Source organism: Pleurodeles waltl, chromosome 3_2 (assembly GCF_031143425.1).
Source record: "Pleurodeles waltl isolate 20211129_DDA chromosome 3_2, aPleWal1.hap1.20221129, whole genome shotgun sequence".
NCBI lineage: Eukaryota > Metazoa > Chordata > Amphibia > Caudata > Salamandridae > Pleurodeles > Pleurodeles waltl.
This window is the reverse complement of record NC_090441.1, coordinates 202,836,442-202,861,513: the sequence shown is the minus strand read 5'-3', so window position 1 is coordinate 202,861,513 and position 25,072 is coordinate 202,836,442. Positions and strand designations below refer to the sequence as shown.

General features: G+C 45.8%; 1 protein-coding gene across 1 annotated transcript in view; it reads left to right on the top strand.

The window, feature by feature from the left end:
- Positions 1 to 25,072, top strand: part of ADCY10 (adenylate cyclase 10) — a 1,855,427-nt gene that overhangs the window by 1,299,633 nt on the left and 530,722 nt on the right. Inside the window, exons 15-16 of the mRNA XM_069226523.1 lie at positions 16,081 to 16,101; positions 16,303 to 16,325. Of these exons, the coding sequence (XP_069082624.1) occupies positions 16,081 to 16,101; positions 16,303 to 16,325 (44 nt within the window). The remainder of the gene's footprint in view (positions 1 to 16,080; positions 16,102 to 16,302; positions 16,326 to 25,072) is intronic.

Genomic DNA, 25,072 nt, shown 5'->3' with positions numbered 1-25,072 from the left:
GACATCATTCAGAAAGAATTGGAATGCTGCTGGAGCATTACAAAGTCCAAAGGGCATGACTGTGTATTCAAATAGACCATATCTAGTTTTAAAGGCGGTCTTCCACTCATCGCCTTCTCTCATCCTAACTAGGTGGTAAGCTCCTCTTAGGTCTAACTTGGTGTACATTTTGGCCTTTTTTACTTGATCCAACAGGACAGGGATCAAGGGTAAACGGTATTTATTATTTATTGTCATTTTGTTTAACCCTCTATAATCTATAAAAGCCCTAAGATCCCCATTAGCCTTGGGAACAAAAAAAAAGAGGAGATGCTGCAGGAGACTTGGAAGGACGGATAAATCCATTAGCTAAAAATTGGTCTAAATAGTTTTTTAGATATTGATTTTCGTGTTCAGACAGGGCATACACACGACAACTAGGGAGTATAGCACCGGGAGTCAGATCAATTTGACAGTCATAAGGTCTGTGTGGAGGCAAGGTTTCTGCTTTGTTTTCATCAAAAACATCAAGGAAAGATGAATACTGCAAAGGCAGCGTTACATCTTTTTCAGCGGCTGTGGCTATGTGGGATCTGTGAGAATCTGTAACACTTGATGTTTGGAGACATTTTTCTTTACACCTAAATGAAGAAAACAAGATTTTCCTTTCTTGTCGGTTTATTAAAGGGTTATGATAATTAAACCATGGCATTCCTGGAATAATTCCATACTGAGGTGCATGGATTACATCAAAGATGATTTTCTCTACATGTTTGGTGTCTTGATTTCCCCCTTTACAGCTCACAGACAAAGGGAAGGTCTGTAGAGTCACCGGACCTCCAGCTTGGAGTTTTCCAGCTACAGCTTGTATTACTTCTGGTGTTTTCTTCTTTTTACATGGGATCCCCCATGTTTGAATCAATTGTGCATCAATGAAGTTACCAGTAGCTCCAGAATCTACTAAGGCTTTCTTTAGATACGTCTTCTGTTTTACTCGTACTTCTAGATCTAATCTTAAATGCCTGGACTCGAGTAAAACCTTTTTAGCATCTTGTGAAGGGTCCACGGTTACACCCAAGAACAACCCTTCCTTACATCTTGGGTATTCTAGTTTTCCTGAGTGGTCTGTGCATTTGCTACAACCTTCTTGGTAGGGATTTGTTTGACTTTTGGCTTTGCTGGACATTCTTTAACGAAATGACCCTTTCGACCACAATATGGACATTGTCCGTTCTTTCTACGTAGGTCTTTCTCCTCTTTTGTTAAGGGCTGCTTGATGGTTCCTACTTCCATTGGTTTATGATTGTGGTCTCTATGAGTGTGCGAGCCTTTAGGCTCATGAACATGCCAGGAGCTTTTCTCAGTCTTTTTACGTATTCCATGTTGTTCTGCAAGACGATGGTCTAACCTTAAAACAAGATTTATCAGATCTTGACAATCTGTGGGTTGAGGATCAATCTGTGCAAGAATGTCTTTTAACTCATCTTTGAGTCCTTGCCAGAATAGAGCTGATCTCTTTTCCTCAGGTGTGAGAAAGTAGCCTCTTTCTAGCCTTGTTACCCCCACTTTTGGCCAGTTTGTGAGTATATGTCAGGTGTTTTCACTGTCTCACTGGGATCCTGCTAGCCAGGGCCCAGTGCTCATAGTGAAAACCCTATGTTTCCAGTATGTTTGTTATGTGTCACTGGGACCCTGCTAGCCAGGACCCTAGTGCTCATAAGTTTGTGGCCTATATGTATGTGTTCCCTGTGTGATGCCTAACTGTCTCACTGAGGCTCTGCTAACCAGGACCTCAGTGGTTATGCTCTCTCTTTACTTTACAAATTGTCACTAACAGGCTTGTGACCAATTTCAACAATTCACATTGGCATACTGGAACACCCTTATAATTCCCTAGTATATGGTACTGAGGTACCCAGGGTATTGGGGTTCCAGGAGATCCCTATGGGCTGCAGCATTTCTTTAGCCACCCATAGGGAGCTCTGACAATTCTTACACAGGCCTGCCACTGCAGCCTGAGTGATATAACGTCCATGTTATTTCACAGCCATTTACCACTGCACTTAAGTAACTTATAAGTCACCTATATGTCTAACCTTTACATGGTAAAGGTTGGGTGCTAAGTTACTTAGTGTGTGGTCACCCTGGCACTAGCCAAGGTGCCCCCACATTGTTCAGGGCAAATTCCCCGGACTTTGTGAGTGCGGGGACACCATTACACGCGTGCACTATACATAGGTCACTACCTATGTATAGCGTCACAATTGTAACTCCGAACATGGCCATGTAACATGTCTGACATCATGGAATTGTCACCCCAATGCCATTGTGGCATTGGGGAGACAATTCCATGATCCCCCGAGTCTCTAGCACAGACCCGGGTACTGCCAAACTACCTTTCCCGGGGTTTCACTGCAGCTGCTGCTGCTGCCAACCCCTCAGACAGGTTTCTGCCCTCCTGGGGTCCAGCCAGGCTTGGCCCAGGAAGGCAGAACAAAGGACTTCCTCAGAGAGAGGGTGTTACACCCTCTCCCTTTGGAAAAAGGTGTCAGGACTGGGGAGGAGTAGCCTCCCCCAGCCTCTGGAAATGCTTTGATGGGCACAGATGGTGCCCATCTCTGCATAAGCCAGTCTACACCGGTTCAGGGATCCCCCAGCCCTGCTCTGGTGCGAAACTGGACAAGGGAAAGGGGAGTGACCACTCCCCTGACCTGCACCTCCCAGGGGAGGTGCCCAGAGCTCCTCCAGTGTGCTCCAGGCCTCTGCCGTCTTGGAAACAGAGGTGCTGCTGGCACACTGGACTGCTCTGAGTGGCCAGTGCCAGCAGGTGACGTCAGAGACCCCTTCTGATAGACTCTTACCTGTGTTGTTAGCCTATCCTCCTTCCTAGGTAGCCAAACCTCCTTTTCTGGCTATTTAGGGTCTCTGCTTTGGGGAATTCTTTAGATAACGAATGCAAGAGCTCATCAGAGTTCCTCTGCAACTCTCTCTTCACCTTCTGCCAAGGAATCGACCGCTGACTGCTCTGGACGCCTGCAAAACTGCAACAAAGTAGCAAAGACGACTACTGCAACCTTGTATCGCTGATCCGGCCGCCTTCTTGACTGTTTTCCTGGTGGTGCATGCTGTGGGGGTAGTCTTCCTCCTCTCTGCACTAGAAGCTCCGAAGAAATCTCCCGTGGGTCAACGGAATCTTCCCCCTGCAACCGCAGGCAACAAAAGACTGCATCACCGGTCCTCTGGGTCCCCTCTCAGCCCGACGAGCGTGGTCCCTGGAACTCAGCAACTCTGTCCAAGTGACTCCCACAGTCCAGTGACTCTTCAGTCAAAGTTTGGTGGAGGTAAGTCCTTGCCTCCCCACGCTAGACTGCAATGCTGGGTACTGCGTGATTTGCAGCTGCTCCAGCTCCTGTGTACTCTTCCAGGATTTCCTTTGTGCACAGCCAAGCCTGGGTCCCCGACACTCTAACCTGCAGTGCACAACCTCCTGAGTTGTCCTCTGGCATCGTGGGATCTTCTTTTGTGACTTCGGGTGAGCTCCGGTTCACTCCTCTTTGTAGTGCCTGTTCTGGCACTTCTGCGGGTGCTGCCTGCTTCTGTGAGAGCTCCCTGTCTTGCTGGGGTCCCCCTCTGTCTCCTCACGCAATTGGCGACATCCTGGTCCCTCCTGGGCCACAGCAGCATCCAAAAACCCTAACTGCAACCCTTGCAGCTAGCAAGGCTTGTTTGCGGTCTTTCTGCGTGGGAACACCTCTGCAAGCTTCTTCACGACGTGGGACATCTATCCTCCAAAGGGGAAGTTCCTAGTCCTCTTCGTTCTTGCAGAATCCATAGCTTCTACCATCCGGTGTCAGCTTCTTTGCACCAACAGCTGGTATTTCCTGGGCATCTGCCCAATCTCGACTTTGTCGCGACTCTTGGACTTGGTCCCCTTGTTCCACAGGTACTCTCATCCAGAAATCCACTTTGGTTGCATTGCTGGTGTTGTTCTTCCTTGCAGAATTCCCCTATCACGACTTCTGTGCTCTCTGGGGAACTTAGGTGCACTTTACACCTACTTTTCAGGGTCTTGGGGTGGGCTATTTTTCTAACCCTCACTGTTTTCTTACAGTCCCAGCAACCCTCTATAAGCTCACATAGGTTTGGGGTCCATTTGTGGTTCGCATTCCACTTTTGGAGTATATGGTTTGTGTTGCCCCTATACCTATGTGCTCTCATTGCAATCTATTGTGACTGTACATTGCTTGCATTACTTCCTTTTGCTATTACTGCATATTTTTGGTATTGTGTACATATATCTTGTGTATATTTGCTATCCTCATACTGAGGGTACTCACTGAGATACTTTTGGCATATTGTCATAAAAATAAAGTACCTTTATTTTTAGTATAGCTGTGTATTGTGTTTTCTTATGATATTGTGCATAGGACACCAGTGGTATAGTAGGAGCTTTGCATGTCTCCTAGTTCAGCCTAACCTGCTCTGCTAAGCTACCTTTTCTATCAGCCTAAGCTGCTAGAACACCTCTTCTACACTAATAAGGGATAACTGGACCTGGTGCAGAGTGACAGTACCCCTTGGTACCCACTACATACCAGGCCAGCCTCCTACATCAGGCCAGGCCGTTTCTGCTACCAACCGATTAAAGTTATCCAAGTAAGAGACAAGATCCTTATTTCCTTGTCGTAATTCTAACAGTTCTTGGTCTGCGGACAGAGTAACTGTTCTTCGGTCGAAAACACTTTTGAATTCTCAGACAAAGTCTCTCCAGTTATAGAGCAAAGGATTATCTTGACGCACAAGAGGAATTTCCCAGGTGGCCGCGTCACCAGTCAGATAAGAAATCAAGAAGGCCCCCCTGGATTGGGCATCAGGGAAGGTGCTTGGTCTACAGGTGAAGTGTAATTCTATTTGAGTCAAAAAGGATTGTACTTTCTGAGGATCACCTGAAAACATTTCTGTGGGAGCTAAAGGAATGGGTGTGGGAACTGTGAGTGATATGTTAGTTGAAGGATTCCCTCCTGAACCTTAAAGAGAAGGATTAAATCTACCCGCACCCAAAGGACCTCGCTCCTCCTTTCCCACTCTGTCTTGTGACTGATCCACCCTTTCTGCTAGAGTGTTTGCTATGTTTTTAGATTCAACTACATCCCCTTGAAGCTGCGTAATTACCTTAAGCAACTCGTCCAATGTGGCTATATTGAAACCCTAGCACAAACCAGGAGGATAAAAAATGTGTGGGCTCACTATTCTGTCAGCGAGACCGGATTCTCTGGGATTGCGCCTGTTCCCAATATGTCCACCTCTTGGCAGCTCCAAACTCTACCAGCCGTTATAGCACACACAGAGTTAAAGAATGGCCAAGCGGGAGATGGGTTTTAGGTTGGGAACAGCGGGGAAGGAGACCTGCGGAAGCAAGCGTTAGGAACACAATAGCAAAGTTATTCACATTAATCTTCATGAACTTTGTTAATAAATATCAATACTTTGATAACATGAGAGATCAAAAGCTTTTCAATAACATGACTTTTTAGTTCTGGATACCTGGAAGTAAAAGAAGGATTATGCAAACTTTCATTTAAGCGTTTCCAGAATAGCATCTAATGCACTGAACATGGAACTCTCTCAAGTTAGTTCTTGGAATAGTAACTATGGCATGATAAGAGTCAATTAACACATTGTTTCTCAAAACATGAACAGGGAAAGATTCATGAATAATACTGTAAAGCCACACTCTGTTTTGTTTTGAGTTTCAGAATTCAGTTGCCCAGAAATTACTATGCATATTATTGCTAAACTGTATATCAAGATTCCAATGCCAGGAAAGGATCGCGCACTCTGCCGATCTGAACTGCAAAGGTTAATTGCCAAGAATGATTTGCGCACACTGCTGCCGATTCAACCATCAAGATTAAAATTTCAGGAAAATTATCGTGCACTCTGTCGATCTGAACTGCAAAGGTTAATTGCCAAGAATGAATCGTGCACACTGCTGCCGATTCAACCATCAAGATCTAAATGCCATGAAATGATCACGCACTCTGCCGATCTGAAATTCAAGAGTTAAAGGCCAAGAATGAATTGCACTCAATGCTGCCGATTCAATCATCAAGATTCAAATGCCAGGAAATGATCGCGCAATCTGCCGATCTGATCTGCAAGGGCTAAAGGCCAAGAATGAATCGCACACACTGTTGCCGATTCAACCATCAAGATCCAAATGCCATGAAATGATCGCGCACTCTGCTGATCTGAAATGCAAGGGTTAAAGGCCTAAAATAACCTGTGCACACTGCTGCCGATCCAACCATCAAGATCCAAATGCCATGAAATGATCGCGCACTCTGCCGATCTTAAATTCAAGAGTTAAAGGCCAAGAATGAATTGCACACACTGCTGCCGAATCAACCATCAAGATTCAAATGCCAGGAAATGATTGCACACTCTGCCGATCTGTACTGCAAGGGTTAAAGGCCAAGAATGAATCACGCACACTGCTGCCGATCCACCCATCAAGATCCAAATGCCATGAAATGATTGCGCACTCTGCCGATCTTAAATGAAAGGGTTAAAGGGCAAGAATGAATCGCGCACACTGCTGCCGATTCAACCATCAAGATCCAAATGCTATGAAATGATAGCGCACTCTGCCGATCGGAAATGCAAGGGTTAAAGGCCAAGAATGAATTGTTCACTCTGCTGTCGATTCGATCATCAAGATTCAAATGCCAAGAAACAATCGCACAAGCGATTAAATCCAAAGACCAAAACTCGAAAAAATCTTTAAAAACGGAGTTGGGGGCCTAACCCGACCTCTGCCTTACCGCCCTGCTTGAGGATCACCAAGGTAATGAGGACAGGGCCTGGAAATGTCCAAGTAGGCCTTCGGGAACAGGAGCCCTGGAAACTGCTGCTGCTCTGCACCGGGACCTCTGAATAGTGAACATGTGGAGCTGGCCTGGGTTCCTTAAATAGACCCAAGCCCTGCCCACTGCCACACCCAGCCACACCTAGTCAGGCTGCAGGAAAGGCTTGAAAATGAACAATACATTGCAAACAGTATTAAGACATTTCAATATAAATACCTGCAATGCAAAAAGTTAATATGCAATATCAGCACACAATGCATGAATTATTACATTGCACAAGTTTAGTTTCTTTGCATTATGTTGTCTGTAGAGCGCGCATTGTCCTGGTGTTGACAGTACCATAGGTACCCACTACAAACCAGGCCAGCTGCCTACAGAGGGGTGGCAGCAGCTTGGGTTGCCTGCAGAACCCTGTAAGACTGGTGGTAACAATGCTGGGGGTCCTCTAAGGAGCCTCCAGAGTGCAAGGAATCATACATCCAAAACTTGCAACATTATTGGGGTATGATTCCGACATGTTTGATACCAAACCTGCCCAGGTTTGGAGTTTCCATTATATATCTAGACATAGGTAGTGACCTATGTCCAGTACATGCGTAAAATGGCATCTCTACACTCACAATGTCCAGGAAAATGGGCCTGGAGTTTGTGGGGCACTTCTGCCAGTCCAGGGGTGCCCTCACACACAGGTACCTGCACCCTGCCCTCTGGGCTGAAAGGGCCTACCATAGGGTGGACTTACAGTGACCTGGTACAGTGACTTGTAGTGAAAACGGGTGCATGAACCCGTTTCATGCAGACTGCAATGGCAGACCTGCAGAACCCTCTGCACGGGCTCCCTATGGGAGGCAAAATAACTGCTGCAGCCCATAGGGATTCCCTTGAACCCCAATGCCCTGGGTACCTTGGTACCATATACTAGGGATTTACATGGGGGGACCAATTTGCCGCTTGGGGGAAGAAAAGGGTACAGTTAGTATAAATTTACAGTAGAGTTAACTACTGGGGTCGTGGTTAGCAGGATCCCAGTAGACACACACCCACTTACAACAGACAGAAAATGGGAGTAACCATGTCAAGAAAGAGGGCACTTACCTACAACATCTGAAGCCCTTTTGCCCTTTAATGAGGCACTTACAGACGTCCTGCTGGAAACTTGGTCCAAGCCCAGCACAGGGGCTCCTGTTAAGATGATTAACAGCTGCCATCTACAGGCTCCGGGTGACCCTAGCTTTCTCAGCCAACACCTCACCCCTTAAGTGCTTGATTGTCCAAGCCTCCACATCCCATGGCACATTCCCTTCCATTCCCCAGGATAGGGAATCCAAGAAGCTGGATCTCCTTGGGAAGAAGTTGTTTTTTTCCACCAGTCTGGCACTGAGGTCAGTGAACACCTTTTGCTTTTGGGACGTTTCTCCAATACCACTTGGGACATGGTTGTGTAAGTGATGCCTCAGGTGCCGGAGGAGGCCCAGGCCATACTCTTCCAAGTGGTGAAAGATGGGAGAGATGCAGCTAAGTTCACCATACGGTGTTGACTAGACATGACTGACTTGGTGGGCAGAGAGGTTGCGTCGACAGTGGCGTTAAAACGCCACCCCTGCCTGAGGACATCTGGCTTTTCAGGAGATGTCCAAGCAAATTTAATGGACAGACACTAAGGCTGTTGGGACACGGCCTCCTACATCCTGTTAGTCAAGCATGCCAGGTGGGATATGAGGGTTCTGCTGTGGGACCTGAAGGTCCAGTGGGCGCAGCATCAGGATCTTACCGACATGGTTCAGATCTCAGAGGGAACTGCAAAAGACCTGCAGGAATGGTTAGTGACCTACGATTGGGTCAGAGGCAGACTCCTCCCTTCCCCAGCCAGATCTCAAAGTAGTGACAGATGTGTCACTTTTGGGATAGTGTGGTCATCTGGGAGAGGTGGAGATCAGAGGTCTCTGGTCTCCGGTAGAATCCGGACTCCATATCAGCTTACTGGAGCTCTGGGTGATCCGACTGGCATTGAAAGCTTTTCTTCCTGTTGTAAAAGGTGTTCACGGACAACACCACTACAATGTGATACTGCAACAAGCAGGGTGGCGTGGTGTTGTGGTGTTGTGGACCCTTTGTCAAGAGGCTTTGCATCTCTGGACATGGCTGAAACAGCAGGGCAAAACCGTTGTGTTCAACACCTGGCAGGTTCTCTGAACTCCAGGGCGGACAAACTCAGCCGTCGGTGCCTAGCAGATCACGAATGGTATCTCCGTCTAGAGGTGGCGCAAAGACTCTTTCAGCAGTGGGGAGAGCCTTGGTTAGATTGTTTTGTCTACACAGAGAACGCACAATGTCAGCAGTATTGCACGTTGGAGTTTCAAAGGCGGTAATCACTAGGCGACGCTTTTTGAGGCGAGTGGAGTTCAGGCCTCCTGTAGGTCATTCCGCCCATACCACTTCTGCACAGAGTTGTCAAGAAGATCAAGAATGACCTGGGCCAAGTAATTCTAGTGGCTCCAGATTGGGCTTGGAGAGTCTGTCTAGTATCCTGAGCTTCTGAAAATGAGCATCAATCCTCCAATCAGGTTACCCCTTAAGGAGAAACTTCTGTCGCAGCAGCAAGGGAAGGTTCTCCACCCGAACCTGTCAGCTATGCGTTTACATGCATGGAGATTGAGCGGCGACAGTTGATGGCTTTTGACCTTCCTCCTGAAGTCTGTAAAGTCATTTTGCCAGCCAGGCGTCCCGCCACAAAAAAGGTAAACGCCTGCAGTTGGAAACGCTTTGTATATTATTGTATAGAAAGCTCTGTTGATCCACCTTGTGGTTCTGTGCTTCTGTTTCTGATATCCTTCTCTTTAAACTTTCCCTTGCCCAGCAGGGTTCTGCTTTGGGTACTCTCAAGGGCTATCTTTCTGCCTTATCGGCATTCCTTTGGCTGCCTGATCAGCCTTCACTTTTCAATTCTCCCATTGTACATGGATTCCTCAAAGGGCTAGTACGTATGTTTCCCCCTACGCCCTTGGTTGTGCCCCAATGGGACTTAAATCTGGTCCTCATATTTCTTATGTGTGCTCACTTCAAGCCCATACACAATTGTCCCCTCCAGCTGCTCACCATCAAGGCAGCCTTCTTAGAGGCAATAACATCTGCCAGGAGGGTGAGTGAGATGCAGGACCCTTCATCCAAACCACTGTAACTCACTACCTATCCAGACAAGGTATTTCTCAGAACTCGTGCCTCTTTCCCCCCAAGGTGGTGACCCCATTTAATCTGGGTGAGAACATCACCCTACCCACCCTCTTTCCTCCATCGCATCCCTCTAAAGAAGAAGAGCAAGTCCAAGAGTGGACCCAAAAAGAGCATTGTCGTTCTACCTGCACAAAAGAGTTCCGGGTGGATGACCAACTTTTTATGGGGTATTTGAGAGCAAAGACAGGTCGAGCAGTGCAGAAGCAAACCGTTTCGTGCTGGGTCATTCTCTGCATCAAGATCTGCTACGCATTGACCAGGAAGCAGCCTCCTGAAGACATGAGGACTCATTCTACCAGGGGCAAAGCTGCTACTACTGCACTAGCTCGGGCGTTCCAGTCCTGGATAATTGTCAGGCTGCAGCTTGGGCATCTTTGCACTCGTTTGCGAAACATCACTGCCTGGACAATCAGGATCGGAGAGACGGACACTTTGCCCATTCAGTCCTACAGTACTTTTTAGTGTAGTAGAGGTATCTGCAGTCCATCGCCAGGAGGTTATGGCTTGGGTATCTTATTCAAAGGTAAGGAATCTGCAGCTAGAAGTCTCTATACTTTGTTAACGCATTATCTGGTAGAGACTCTATCTAGCTGCAGATTCCTTACACCCACCCATGCCTCCCCGCTCTGTGGATATGTCTAGTAGGGTTAGGGTTTATCCCTTTCAGGGCCCTCGTTTTGCACAAACTGTTGATTCATCCATGATTCTGCTCTTCTGGCGTCGAAGTTCGTGGGTAAAAGAACTGACGTAACCGCAATGAGGTGGTGCCTTTATAGGTGACTGTGACGTCACAGAAGGCTCCAGTGACACTGATGATGCCACGTGGAGCCTAACAACGCATGCAGGTCCAAACAACACCACCGGACGACGCGCGCAGGGTATTGCTCACCAAAAAAGATTTGAAGCTGAGGCCAGGGAATTCAAAGGTAAGGAATCTGCAGCTAGATAGAGTCTCTACCCAATAATGCGTTACCAAAGGTAAATAACTTGTTCTTTAGTAAGGACATCGTTCCTTATGCAAAAATAGTTTCTGTGAGTGAGCTGCATCTATGATTTAGTTCACTTAGTGCACACTCTCTAGTGGAAAACACTAATATATTTATAACAACTGTTAGTGAGGAAGTAAACTCCCTCCACCCACCATACTGTCAGTAAAAACAGTTAATTATGGAGTTTGAAAAAACAGCCTCAACACTAACACTTCACTACAATGTAAAACTCTAAAATGTGTAACAGAACCAGTATGCTTTGTTTTTCCCATTGTAACGGTATGCAATCACTACAGTACATTTGTATACATTAAATTCTTATCTTATTAGTCTATACATGGTAAATACTACATCTTCATGACAACAAAACCTCTTATTTGACACTTCTCTACTGATTGAAACATAGGTACTGCAATCTTTGTAGAGAAAGCTTCTCTCCTTTAAACACATTTTAAATTAGTGAACACTCTTTCTGTGTTTAAGACACCTACTGTTCATAAGTATTTAAAGTAATTGCAATAATTGGAATATACATCATTCATTCCAAAGTGTCTATATAGCCATCTATGAACTCAACAGTATATCAGATATAGGATCAGCTGAGGTTCAATAGCAAGCAGTCTTAATTTATATTTAGCATATTGAACATCCAGATTATTTGTACTGGCATAATAAACAAATATATTGAAAGTTGTTTATTAATATATTATTTTATTTCACTATTTAGTCACAGACTTCATACTTAAATTACACTATATTTTTATTACCTTCAAATTAAGCTGTATGTTGAAGGTAGCTGAATACATCAGTCGCCTTTAATCAGAAGTCAAATAACCTCTTCTGAGCACAATTCAAACAGATTACACTTTGGTCACCTCCAAACCACCAAGGGCAATCACAAGTGTCTGAGGTTATCCAACAAAAATAAGTATCTGAACCCTCAACCCTTAACCCCTTTGATGCGGGCGTTGGCCACTGGCCGACGCCCGTACTACCTCCCTGGTGCGGGTCACGACCAGTGGCTGACACCAGAGAGGATTTTCTTTTTTTTTTTTACCCCTGGGAGACACGGAAGAGTTTCCGTGTCTCCCCCATCGTCCCCCACCCACCCCTTTGTGATGTCCGTCTCTGTGTTGTTTTCCCCATCGGAGCAGGAAGCGGCCATAGGGCCACTTCCTGCTCCGATGGGGAAAACGACCCCAAACGGCCTTCCCCACGTTCGGGAAGGCCTCCTATGAAAGGGGAGACTCTCCCCTTTCATACGAGGCCTTCCCAAAAGCGTTTCCTGGCCCTTGAGGGCCAGGAAACGCCACTAGACACCAGGTATTTCACCTGGGGGGGTCGGCCCCCAAAGGAAAACGGGCCGCCCCCCCCCGAATATTCTAGAAATGGACATAATGATTGTTGTGAATGATTGTTCTAGAATAGAAATGGACATAATGATTGTTGTGAATAGTGATATTCTTTGCACATATTAATTTAGACAATTTGTGTAGCATTGGGCAGGTTTTGTGGTGGTGGGGAGCTTGGTTTTTAATGCACAACATTTAATTTATTTTTAATAGACTACATGTCCCACAAAGCACTAATAGGGGGTCATAGGAGAGACACTATAAATAGGGGACATGGAGATAGGACTAATTTACTGTGATAAAGACCAGTAGGTCGAAACGCGTCGGTGGTGAAGGATGGTGATTTAATCTTGACTGCAATAAAAAGAAATACCTTCCTCCTGGAGTGCGGTGGTGAAGTTGCTTGCAGCTGTATGTTTTTGGATATATATATCTATCTATAGATATATCCATGTAGATAGATATATCTATATAGAGATCTATCTATCTATATCTGTATATATATATATATATATGTATATATATATATATATATATATATCAACAACATTCATGAAATACTTCACGAACGACCGCACTCCGGGATCTCTTATTTCACAAAATTCATTTATTCAGGCCCGTTAACTTCGTTTACAGCTCAACAATCACCTGCCCTACGCGTTTCGGTCTGAGAGACCTTGATCCGTGATCATGAGGGAATGAGTAATCCGAGGTGGTAATGAGGGAATCCGAGGAGGAGGACATGGGAGTGGGAGCACCAATAATGATTGTTGGACTGGGCGCAGTAGGTGCTAAAGACTGTGACGAATGGTATGTGACAAGGTGCTTGAGTGTCTTGAAAGAACGTGCTGATTGAGGGAAGAAGCGCAGATAAGGTGGCCTCTACTGTTGCACGTATCACATACACACACCAGCAATTTTGTGACTGTCTATGTAGGCTAGTGTTTTAGAGCAACAGTTTAGCCAATAGCAGAGATGGAATCTTGATGGATGACTGCTGCTGATGTCACTCTGGTTATAGAGGACAGCTCTGACATAGGATCAGAGACTGAGACAGCAGATACTGAGACAGCATCTGAGGGATAGGACAATGGGCAGACTCTGGGAGTGATTTTTCAGTTGGAGGAGTCCCATTGGATAACTCCTTCCAGTAAATTGTGAGGGAGGTGATGAGGGCAGTCCTGTTGTCCCTTCGCAAGCACAGTCTGTGCAACAGGGCAATAGTGGGTTAACCCAACCCAGAGAGCAGGTGAATGCGGGGGCAAGCACAGAGAGGGTGCTCTCTTGGGAGCTCCCCAATTTAGTTCAGCCCCGAATTCCACTGCCCGAATTGTATTGTGGAGACATAAAAATTATCTATCACAAAACAAACTGGTTTTGTAAGGCAGGCACCTGTGTTTTTGGTCCTGGGTTCGGCAGCCATATAGGGAAACATACTAACCCCAAACATTTCAGGAAACTAGACATCCGGGGGAGTCCACAGAGGTGTGACTTGTGTGGATTCCCCAAAGTTTTCTTACCCAGAATACCCTGCAAACCTGAAATGTTGAATAAAAACTCTTTCTTGCATTTCTGTCACACAAACTACAGGAATATGCTGCAATCCACACAATTCCTACCACCCAGTGATTCCTCACCTGTCCTGATAAAAACACTACCCCACTTGAGTGCCTATACCTAGTGCCTGCGTAAGGAATGGATCACCCCAGGGTCAACAGTTGCCTCATTTAAGTACCAACATTCACCGTTGTGTGATCTATTCCTGTTGCGGGCACTAGGCCTACCCCCACAAGTGAGGTATCATTTTTATCAGGAGACTTGGGGGAATGCTGGGTGGAAGAAAATTTGTGGCTCCTCTCAGATTCCAGAACTTTCTGACACCGAAATGTGTGGAAAAAGTGTTTTTTTGGCCACATTTTGAAGTTTACAAAGGATTCTGGGTAACAGAACCTGATCAGAGCCCCACAAGTCACCTCATCTTGGATTCCGCTAGGTGTCTAGTTTTGAAAACTGTGACGTTTGCTAGGTTTCCCTAGGTGCCTGCTGAGCTAGAGGCCAAAATCCACAGCTAGGCACTTTGCAAAAAACAGCTCTGTTTTCTTTGTCAAAATGTGACGTGTCCACGTTGTGTTTTGGGGCATTTCCTGTTGCGGGCACTAGGCCTACCCCCACAAGTGAGGTATCATTTTTATCGGGAGACTTGGGGGAACACTGGGTGGAAGGAAATTTGTGGCTCCTTTCAGATTCCAGAACTTTCTGTCACCGAAATGTGAGGAAAAAGTGTTTTTTTTCCCACATTTTGAGATTTGCAAAGGATTCTCGGTAACAGAACCTGATCAGAGCCCCACAAGTCAGCCCATCCTGGATTCCCCTAGGTGTCTAGTTTTCAAAAACGTGCAGGTTTTGTAGGTTTCCCTAGGTGCCGGCTGAGCTAGAGGCCAAAATCTACAGGTAGGCACTTTGCAAAAAACACGTCAGATTTGAATGTAAAAATGTGATGTGTCCATGTTGCCTTTCCTGTTGCGTGCATTAGGCCTAACCACGCAAGTGAGGTACCATTTTTATCGGGAGACTTGGGGGAACACAGAATAGCTTAACAAGTGTTATTGCCCCTTGTCTTTCTCTATATTTTTTCCTTCCAAATGTAAGACAGTGTGTAAAAAAGACATCTATTTGAGAAATGGCCTGTAATTCACATGCTACTATGGGCACCCCGGAATTCAGAGATGGGCAAATAAACACTGCTGCTCAATACCTTATCTTATGCCCATTTCGGAAATACAAAGGTTTTCTTGAGACCTATTTTTCACTCTTTATATTTCAGCAAATGAATTGCTGTATACCCGGTATAGAATAAAAACCCATTGCAAGGTGCAGCTCATTTATTGGCTCTGGGTACCTAGGGATCTTGATGAACCTACAAGCCATATATATCCCTGCAACCAGAAGAGTCCAGTATATTGCTTTAAAAAATCTAACATTGCAGGAAAAAGTTAGAGAGTAAAACGCTGAGAATAATGGCTGTTTCTTTAGCTTAATTTCAATATATTTTGTATACTTTGCAGAAATGCTTAGCTTTCCGGGATCCAGTATTGGTTTCACACCCACTCCTGTCATGAACTGGAAGGAGGCTGAAAGCACCAAAAATAGTAAAAATTGGGTATGTCCCAGTAAAATGCCAAAATTGAGTTGAGAAATGTGGTTTTCTGATTCAAGTCTGCCTGTTCCTGAAAGCTGGGATAATGGTGATTTTAGCACCACAAACCTTTTGTTGGTGCCATTTTCAGTGAAAAAAACACAAACCTTCTTCAGCAGCCCTTTTTTCCCATTTTTTTGAAAAAAACTAAATTTTAGGTGTATTTTGGCTAATTTCTTGGTCTCCTCCAGGGGAACCCAGAAACTCTGGGTACCTTTAGAATCCCTAGGATGTTGGAAAAAAAGGACGTAAATTTGGCGTGGATAGCTTCTGTGGACAAAAAGTTATGAAGGCCTAACCGCGAACTACTCGAAATAGCCAAAAAAGGGCTCAGCACTGGGGGTGGGGAAAGCCCAGCAGCTAAGAGGTTAAAGCAAATCACATCGTAGCTTTTTTTAAATTCGTAGAGGGAATGTCAAGTATTGGTTGACCATAATATACCCTCAGTCTTGCATTCTACACAGAAGAAATGTATCTGTTTCACAGTACAAATACTACATGTAGCATAATCCCCTTTAATGGTTTAGTAAGCTTTCATTTTAGGTTATTTATTAACATTGACTACCTGTGCTGTATTGCTTTATGGTTGTTTTAACCAGTTAATGGACTGTCTACTGTTGTAACACTCAATATTTGCTCTACTTGTATAACCGAAATTGCGAGATCGAAAAAAGACCTTGTGGCAGGGTCACTCAGTAAATTTATTTCTGTCTCTCACGAGAGTGTTGTGGGATTGTAGAAGGCCCTCACAGCAAGCTCCACCTCTAGAAGCTTGTGAATGACTCTTGTGAGACTCTTGCAGGATCATAGGAAAAAAACCTACCAATTACATTTATAATTTTGCCACCCTCCCATTTTTTTCTCCTCATATAACTCTGTATTGCTCCTGAAGCTGTCTCATTCTTTTGCAAGTAGGCATCCTCCGTTAGAGGAAAAAACAAACCACATGGCGTTTTACGAGGAAAGGACCTATTAACAGGATGATCAAAAGCCAAATGGAGGATGAGATTAATAAATAATTACCCTAAAACAGAATACGATGGTTGACTGGTGTTACCTATAGCAAATTGACAGTCCTGATGATGACCCCAGATAGATTAATCTACATAAATGGAATCAAAACATTGACAGTGATATTGTGGATTTTTAGGGAGTGACTAAAAAGTGACTTCTGGACTTTTGGAGTAATATGAGTCCGCCTATGGAAGATCGCAGAAAACTTATGTTTTAACCACATCTTGTATAGAGCACATTTATACAAACAATTTTCACTTCATTCACTTTCACTGTGCTGTCACTGTAGGAGCACTGTAAGGATTGAATTTAAAGTATGAGAATGACTGTTTTTTACTAAAGAAATATGCATCTATTATATAATAAAATCTGAATTGTTGATGAAATTTGCATACGGTTGAAGATTGTTTACACGTTGTTTCCCAGGGAGACAAGGGTCTTATTTCCCCCTATAGGGCAATTGTTTATTTTACATATGTCTCATTCTGCCGAGCACTCCTCTTGTGAATGAGATCTTCATACTGCACCATAGTTTGCCTCTGGGCTTTGGGACAGAGTATCATCCACTGGGCAAAATAATATGTTATTAGTTGTGCCAGTGAAAAGAATCTTTGATTTATAAAACTTGGACGTTACTTGGATTGGTGCTAAAGGTAGGAAGTGTCATCAATTATTACCAAGGGTTGAGAGAATTTTGGATTGTGAGCACCCCTACCTGGTGACAGTGCACTGTTGTGGCAATGACCGAGGCAAAATCAGAGAAGATGTGCTTGAAGGAGACCTTTTCACAATTGATGTCTCTCTTTTCTCATGCTGCCTTTGTATATTCTAATGTATGTCAAAGGCAAAAATGACAATGCACAAAAGAGATTTGTCCTGAGAATGAGAAATCCTGGAAGAATGTCAATGAAACAGTTTCTGCATTTCTTGGTGAAAATGGCATGGGCTCTATATATCATAACACTATCCAATGTAATATGCTAGCTGTCTATAGGTGAGATGGAGTGCACTTCACTGCAGAAGGGAAAACATGATCTTCCTTAATAACTTCAAAGAATACATTCAGTTCTATGTGTAACTAAACATACACACTGTAATCACAAAGGCTTTTGGTAGAGCCACCATATTCCAACATTACGTGATTGTTTCATTGTATAAATCACTTTTTTTCCCAGGGATACTGACACACGCCAGAGTCTCGCAAGATCGGAAGCACCCAAAGGCCTGCCCTCACTCATATATTTCTTTATCCCTTGCAAGAGTTTCACAGGCTCAGACATTTTACCCACATTTTATGTATAACAGCTCTGCATCATAGGATGTCTGTACTACACTGTGCAAACACTCAAGCCTCTGCACAGAAACCTCTCTCTAGAGAAACATTTTCTCTTTCCCCTACTTTTTATGTCCCACAATAGTCTTGTGAGATCCTAACATTTTTTGGGGGAAATAAGTTACACATTCCTGCATTACAGTACTTATCCCCTATTGTCCCCATTAGTAAGGTGTGGGGAGAAAGTGGCCTCTCCAGTAAGACCTTTTCACAGTATGACAACAGTGTATAATAGGGTGGGTTCACCCAGACACCTCTTCCCAGGCCAATAGAGTATGGGGAAGGAGTGGTCTCTTCACTGAGAACTTGCATCAAGATACCTGTATGTAGAGTAGGGTGTAAAGATACACTGTCTCTCCGTTCACACCTTTCCCCAGGCTGAGCAGTATGCATAGTAGTGTATGGAAGATACTCACCTCAAATGTTATATCTCTCTGTTGTATAGTAGTTATAAGAGCTACTGGCCTCTCCACTGAGACCTCTGCCCGGAGCAGTAACCATGTATGTTAGAGTGTGTGAATGGATTGGCCTGTCCACTTGCACCTCTCACCATGTTGACACATACACAATAGTGTTTAGGAAAACATTGTCCTCTTCACTAAGACTTATCTTCAGGAGGACATGGATGTGCAGTACAGTGTGGGCAAGGAGCTGCTGAGACCTCCCTAGAGCAACAGGAATACGCAGTAGTGTCTGAAAAGGGAGTGGCCTATCCGCTAACAGAACTCCCCAGGGTGAGAAATGTCTGTAGTAGTCTTTGATAAAAACGTACCCCTCTGCGCATACCTCTTTCCATGCTGACAGGTATACATAGTAAGTTGTGGGCAGGAACTACCCTTTTTCCTGACAGATTTCTCTTAGATGATGTCTGCGTAGTAGAATGTGGAGACACATTGGCCTCTCTCCTGTTACTTGTTGATAGGTATGCAAAATAGGGTGGGAAAAATATGTTACATGGCCATGTTCGGAGTTACCATGGTGACGCTACATATAGGTATTAACCTATATGTAGTGCACATGTGTAATGGTGTCCCCGCACTCACAAAGTCCGGGGAATTTGCCCTGAACAATGTGGGGGCACTTTGGCTAGTGCCAGGGTGCCACACACTAAGTAACTTTGCACCTATCCTTCACTAAGTGAGGGTTAGACACATAGGTGACTTATAAGTTACTTAAGTGCAGTGTAAAATGGCTGTAAAATAACGTGGACGTTATTTCACTCAGGCTGCAGTGGCAGTCCTGTGTAATAATTGTCTGAGCTCCGTATGGGTGGCAAACGAAATGCTGCAGCCCATAGGGATTTCCTGGAACCCCAATACCCTGGGTACCTCAGTACCATATACTAGGGAATTATAAGGGTGTTCCAGTATGCCAATGTGAATTGGTAAAATTGGTCACTAGCCTGTTAGTGACAATTTGTAAAGCAGAGAGAGCATAACCATTGAGGTTCTGGTTAGCAGAGCCTCAGTGAGACAGTTAGGCATCACACAGGGAACACATACATATAGGCCACAAACTTATGAGCACTGGGGTCCTGGCTAGCAGGATCCCAGTGACACATAACAACCACACTTACAACATAGGGTTTTCACTATGAGCACTGGGACCTGGCTAGCAGGATCCCAGTGAGACAGTGAAAACACCCTGTCATATACTCACAAACAGGCTAAAAGTGGGGGTAACAATGCTCGAAAGAGGCTACTTTCTCACACTTCCCCTTTGGAGGACGGATGTCCCACGTCGCGATGAAGCTTGCAGAGGTGTTCCCATGCAGAAAGACCTCAAACAAGCCTTACTAGCTGCAAGGGTCGCGGTTAGGGTTTTTGGGTGCTGCTGTGGCCCAGGAGGGACCAGGATGTCGCCACTTGGAGGAGGAGACAGAGGGGGCGCCCAGCAACGTAGGAAGCCCTCACAGAAGCAGGTAGCACCCGCAGAAGTACCTGAACAGGCACTTGGAAGAAGAGTGAAGCGGAGTCCACGTGAAGTCACAAAAGGGAGTCCCACGATGGTGGAGGACAACTCCGAAGGTTGTGCACTGCAGGTTAGAGTGTCGGGGACCCAGGCTTGGCTGTGCACGAAGGAAATCCTGGAAGAGTGCACAGGAGCCAGAGCAGCTGCAAATCACACGGTACCCAGCAATGCTGTCTAGGGTGGGAAAAAGATGTTACATGGCCATGTTCGGAGTTCCCATGGTGACGCTACATATAGGTATTAACCTATATGTAGTGCACGTGTGTAATGGTGTCCCCGCACTCACAAAGTCCGGGGAATTTGCCCTGAACAATGTGGGGGCACTTTGGCTAGTGCCAGGGTGCCCACACACTACGTAACTTTGCACCTATCCTTCACTAAGTGAGGGTTAGACACATAGGTGACTTATAAGTTACTTAAGTGCAGTGTAAAATGGCTGTGACATAAAGTGGACGTTATTTCACTCAGGCTGCAGTGGCAGTCCTGTGTAATAATTGTCTGAGCTCCGTATGGGTGACAAATGAAATGCTGCAGCCCATAGGGATTTCCTGGAACCCCAATACCCTGGGTACCTAGGTACCATATACTAGGGAATTATAAGGGTGTTCCAGTGTGCCAATAAGAACTGGTAAAATTAGTCACTAGCCTTCAGTGACAATTTTAAAAGCAGATAGAGCATAAACACTGAGGTTCTGATTAGCAGAGCCTCAGTGATACAGTTAGGCACCACACAGGGAACACATACAGGGCACACTTTATGAGCACTGGGGTCCTGGCTAGCAGGATCCCAGTGATGCAGGCAAAAACAAATATACATACAGTAAAAATGGAGGTAACATGCAAGGAAAGATGGTACTTTCCTACACCCTCCACTGCAACCTTGCTCACTACACACACCCCCACTCTCAACACAACCACCATGTCCCGTCAGAAACATCCACGCTTCACAGACAATGAGTTGAGGGTCATGGTTGATGAAATTGTCAGGGTGGAGCCACAACTGCTCGGAGCACAGGTCCAGCAAACATCCATAGCCAGGAAAATGGAGTTATGGCAGAGAATTGTTGACAGGGTCAATTCAGTTGGCAACCACGCACAATGGAAGACATCCGGAAGAGGTGGAACGAACTTAGGGAGAATGTGCGTTACATGGCTTCCAGACACAATGGGCCAGATGTAGCAATGTCCGATTTTGCGAATCGGAAATTGCGAGTCGGTGCGACCCCATAGCGATTCCCTGCACTCACAGGGATGGTGGCCTGCTGGAGACAGCAGACCTCCAGGTCTGTGACTGCTTTTTAAATAAAGCATTTTTTTTTGTATTGCAGCCCGTTTTCCTTAAAGGAACACGAGTTGCAATACAAAAAAATAACGAAACCATTTGGTTTCGTTTTTTTCAGAGTAGGCAGTGGTCCATTGGACCACTGCCTGCTCTGAAAAATATTTTTTGGGAAACATTCACACAGGGGAAGGCTTTTGCGAATGGGTTACCACCAGTATGACACTGGTGGTAACTGCGAATTGCTTTGCGACCGCGTTTGCGGTCACAAAGCAATTTAGCATTGCGCTGCGAGTCGCAACTAGGAAGGGGACACCCCTTCCTATTTACAAGTCGCATTCCCATTTTGCGAGCATGAGCGATGCGCATTTTGCATGGCGCAAACTGCGATTTTCGCAGTTGGCACCATGCAAAATGCTACCTACATCTGGCCCTAAATTGCTGTGATGAAGACTGACGGTGGGCCCGCACCTCCTCCCCCAGAGTTTGCATTGTGGGAGGAGAAGGCCTTGGACATCCTGCATCCTGAGTGCCTGACTGGAATACTTGGAGGACTGGACACTGGTATTGTATGCACACCCCCCTACCACTAAAACGTCCCACCCGCATGCTACCCCACCTCACTATCACTCCCCAAGTCACCCTTTCTTCCACCACATCTCCCACACCATCACCTAACGCCACTCCCCTGCATGCCACCCCACCACCCAGCCACAATTGCCAGACAGTCCCTGACCACTGCACGAATAGCACTGCAACACACCATCACTACGACTTCCACAATGCACCTGCACATCCACATGAAAAGCTGATCTGTCCACATCACAGTGCAACACCTGCATGTTCAACTATCGCACCTGCAACACCTACATGATGCTATGACAAGGACCTATACGTGGCAATGACAGAAATGCAATCCTCATACAGCAATCCTCAATGGAACATGCTCCCCATATCACTGTATATCACCTACAAACAATGTCTGTACTGCTGCATCTGTCATTGCCATAAATGGGAATCGAGTTAGGCCACTGTATGCATCAGACACAGAGATCAACATTCACATATCCACCATGTGATGCTCTCCCACTTAATTCACAGGTACCCCTGCCACTGCCACAATGCCCCAGGATGATGGCCCCAGTGACGACAACTCCACAGGATGTCTGGACATTGACGACTTATCTGGCCCATCTGAGACACCTGTTCAGTCCACCACTCCCAGCCTCACCCTGCCCACATCCAACCTCCCCCAAACTTTGTCATCTACATCTCAGCCAAACCCTGCTCCCCAAACCTGTGTCCCAAGGACTGGTCAATCAGCAGTGTGCCCCACAGGTCAGGGACCTGAGTCGACCCCTCACACCCAAGACAGTGACGGTCCTGGGGTAAGTGGGAATGGGCACACCGAGCCAAGGGCACAGGCACAGCAGGTCAGGGGCTGTGGGAGGGCACCTGTGGGCCAGTGGATGGGGCTCCCAAGGGACTGGACTGGCCAGTAAACCATCTCCCAGGTCCTAGAAGCATACCAGCAATCCCAGGGCAAGATAGGCCAAATACTCCCCATACTGGAGGAAAACCAAATACTACAGAGGCAATTCCACCAGGAGTCCCCGCAGCAGTGGCAGGCCCACAATGCCACCATGGCCTCCATTTCAGGGGTGCTCAAGGAGCTCACGAGCATCCTGCATGCTACCTCCACCCACCATCAGGCCCCATCCACTAGGCAGATACCCACTGAGCTATCAACATCAGCCTCAGCTAGTGGAATGCAGGCCCTGCCAGATGAACTGCAGATCACTGGCACCACACCCTCTGCAGCTGAGGAACCCCCCAGGAAACGTGGCCGTCCATCCAGATATCCTGATTCCAAGAACAATCCCACTGCCAGGAGGTGAACCTCTTCTGGACATTCTCCCTTGTGTGTCACTGAGTTACCCTGTTGGCTGTTCAATGTCATATCTCAATTTTCACATGGCTGTTGGATACTGGACCTGTACTGGCTACAGCCAGGCCACCTACTCTGATGTTTACTCCAGCCATGACCACACTCAAAAACTCTTCCACACTTTGTGCACAATAAACACCATAGAACACAGGAACTGTCTTTGTGTCTTTATTCTCACATGTACGAATGTCAATCCTAGCGAAATGTAATGTGTGGTAATTGCCCTTCACCAAATGTATGTCACATGGACAGCAGAGGGAGCCATTACCTGTAGGTGACACCCTACACCAGACAGGGTCCAAATTCCAGTTGCAAGGGAATCACTAGCCTAGCCACAAGAGAAGATCCAAACATCCAACCTGCAAATAGACCAAGACAGGGACTCACATCAGAATAGTAGGCATGGTGGGAGCCACAGCACACATGTAGTACCTTGTTGTCATGCAAAGTGTGTATTTGCAACTACACAGGGGACAACAGAAGACAATGTCACACCCACAAGATCAAAAATCACATGACTATTATGCACTAGATCACAGGTGAAATGGTTAAATTACCACACTTGCTATTGTTATGAAAGGACAATGTCCATGAATGCCACAGCCAACAGTTTTGAAAGGGTGTGAGAAACATCACACAATCTTCTAAACAATCTGCACAGGCCCTTGTAGGACAAATGACACACCATATGCCTGTACATAGGAATTGTCAACCTACCAATCTGCATTCACCACACGTCAGTGAGATTTCATCAGTAACACAGCTCCTGATAGGCTATCTGTCTCCCAGCTGAAGTCACTCCAAGGAATAGGTACATTGAACACCTCCAATGATGTAGCAGACTATGAGTAGCACTGTCATGAGGCATTTTGTAAATAATACACATTACAATACACACACAACATACCTATGTGTTACTGGAAGTAATGAGTGATCAGCTCAGTCGTAGATTCTGTTGTACCTTCCTCATCAGCCTCCTCATCACTTTCCATGTCCCAGCATCAGCCACTAGTCCAGCTGCCTCCTCCTCATTAGCCAGTAATGGAATCTGTTGTCTCAGGACTAGAATGTGTAGCATGCAGCAGGCAACTATGATCTGGATTACCTTTAGGGGACTGTAGAGGAGGGCACCTCCAGAGACGTGGAGGCACCTGAATCTGGCCTTCAGGAGCCCAAATGTTCTTTCAATAATATGCCTTGTTGTGCTGTGGGCTTCATTGTAACAGTGTTCCCCATCCGTAGTAGGGTACCTCACTGGTGCTAACAGACAGGGAAGGTTAGGATAGCCAGAGTCACCTATTTGCACAAAGGTAGGGATTGTCACAATGCCGGTAGAGGCACAGGGCTGAATGGGATGACAGTTGACATTACAGTTACACACATCCTATTGCAAACCTACCAATGAGCCACACTTTTTCTCTCTTTAGTTGTGCCATCATGTGTTAGACATTGCTGTTCCTCAGAATGAAGGAGTCATGCACAGATCCTGGATACTTGGCCGTCACTTGGGAGATGTACTGGTCCGCAAGACATACCACCTGTATATTGATGGAGTAGTAGTGTTTCCTGTTCCTATAAACTTGTTCATTGGTCCTGGGAGGGACCAAAGCAATGTGGGTGAGAATATATGGCCCCAGTCACTTCAGGGATGCGTCCAATATGATAGCAGTAAGGCTCAACAGGTGGCAAATCCACACGTTGTGGCAACCTGATGTAGCTATCCATGTGTTTCAGTAAAGCAGACAGTTCATCTGTCAGCACAAGACTGAACATGGGCTGTGACAGTCCTGCTAAACCCTCTGTAATGTGGAAAGAGCCTGAGGCAAGGATCTGTAGCATAGACAAGAACTGTACTGTGAGAGTGATGGCATAGGGATTACGTATAGCAGGCAATAGATCCAACTTGATTCA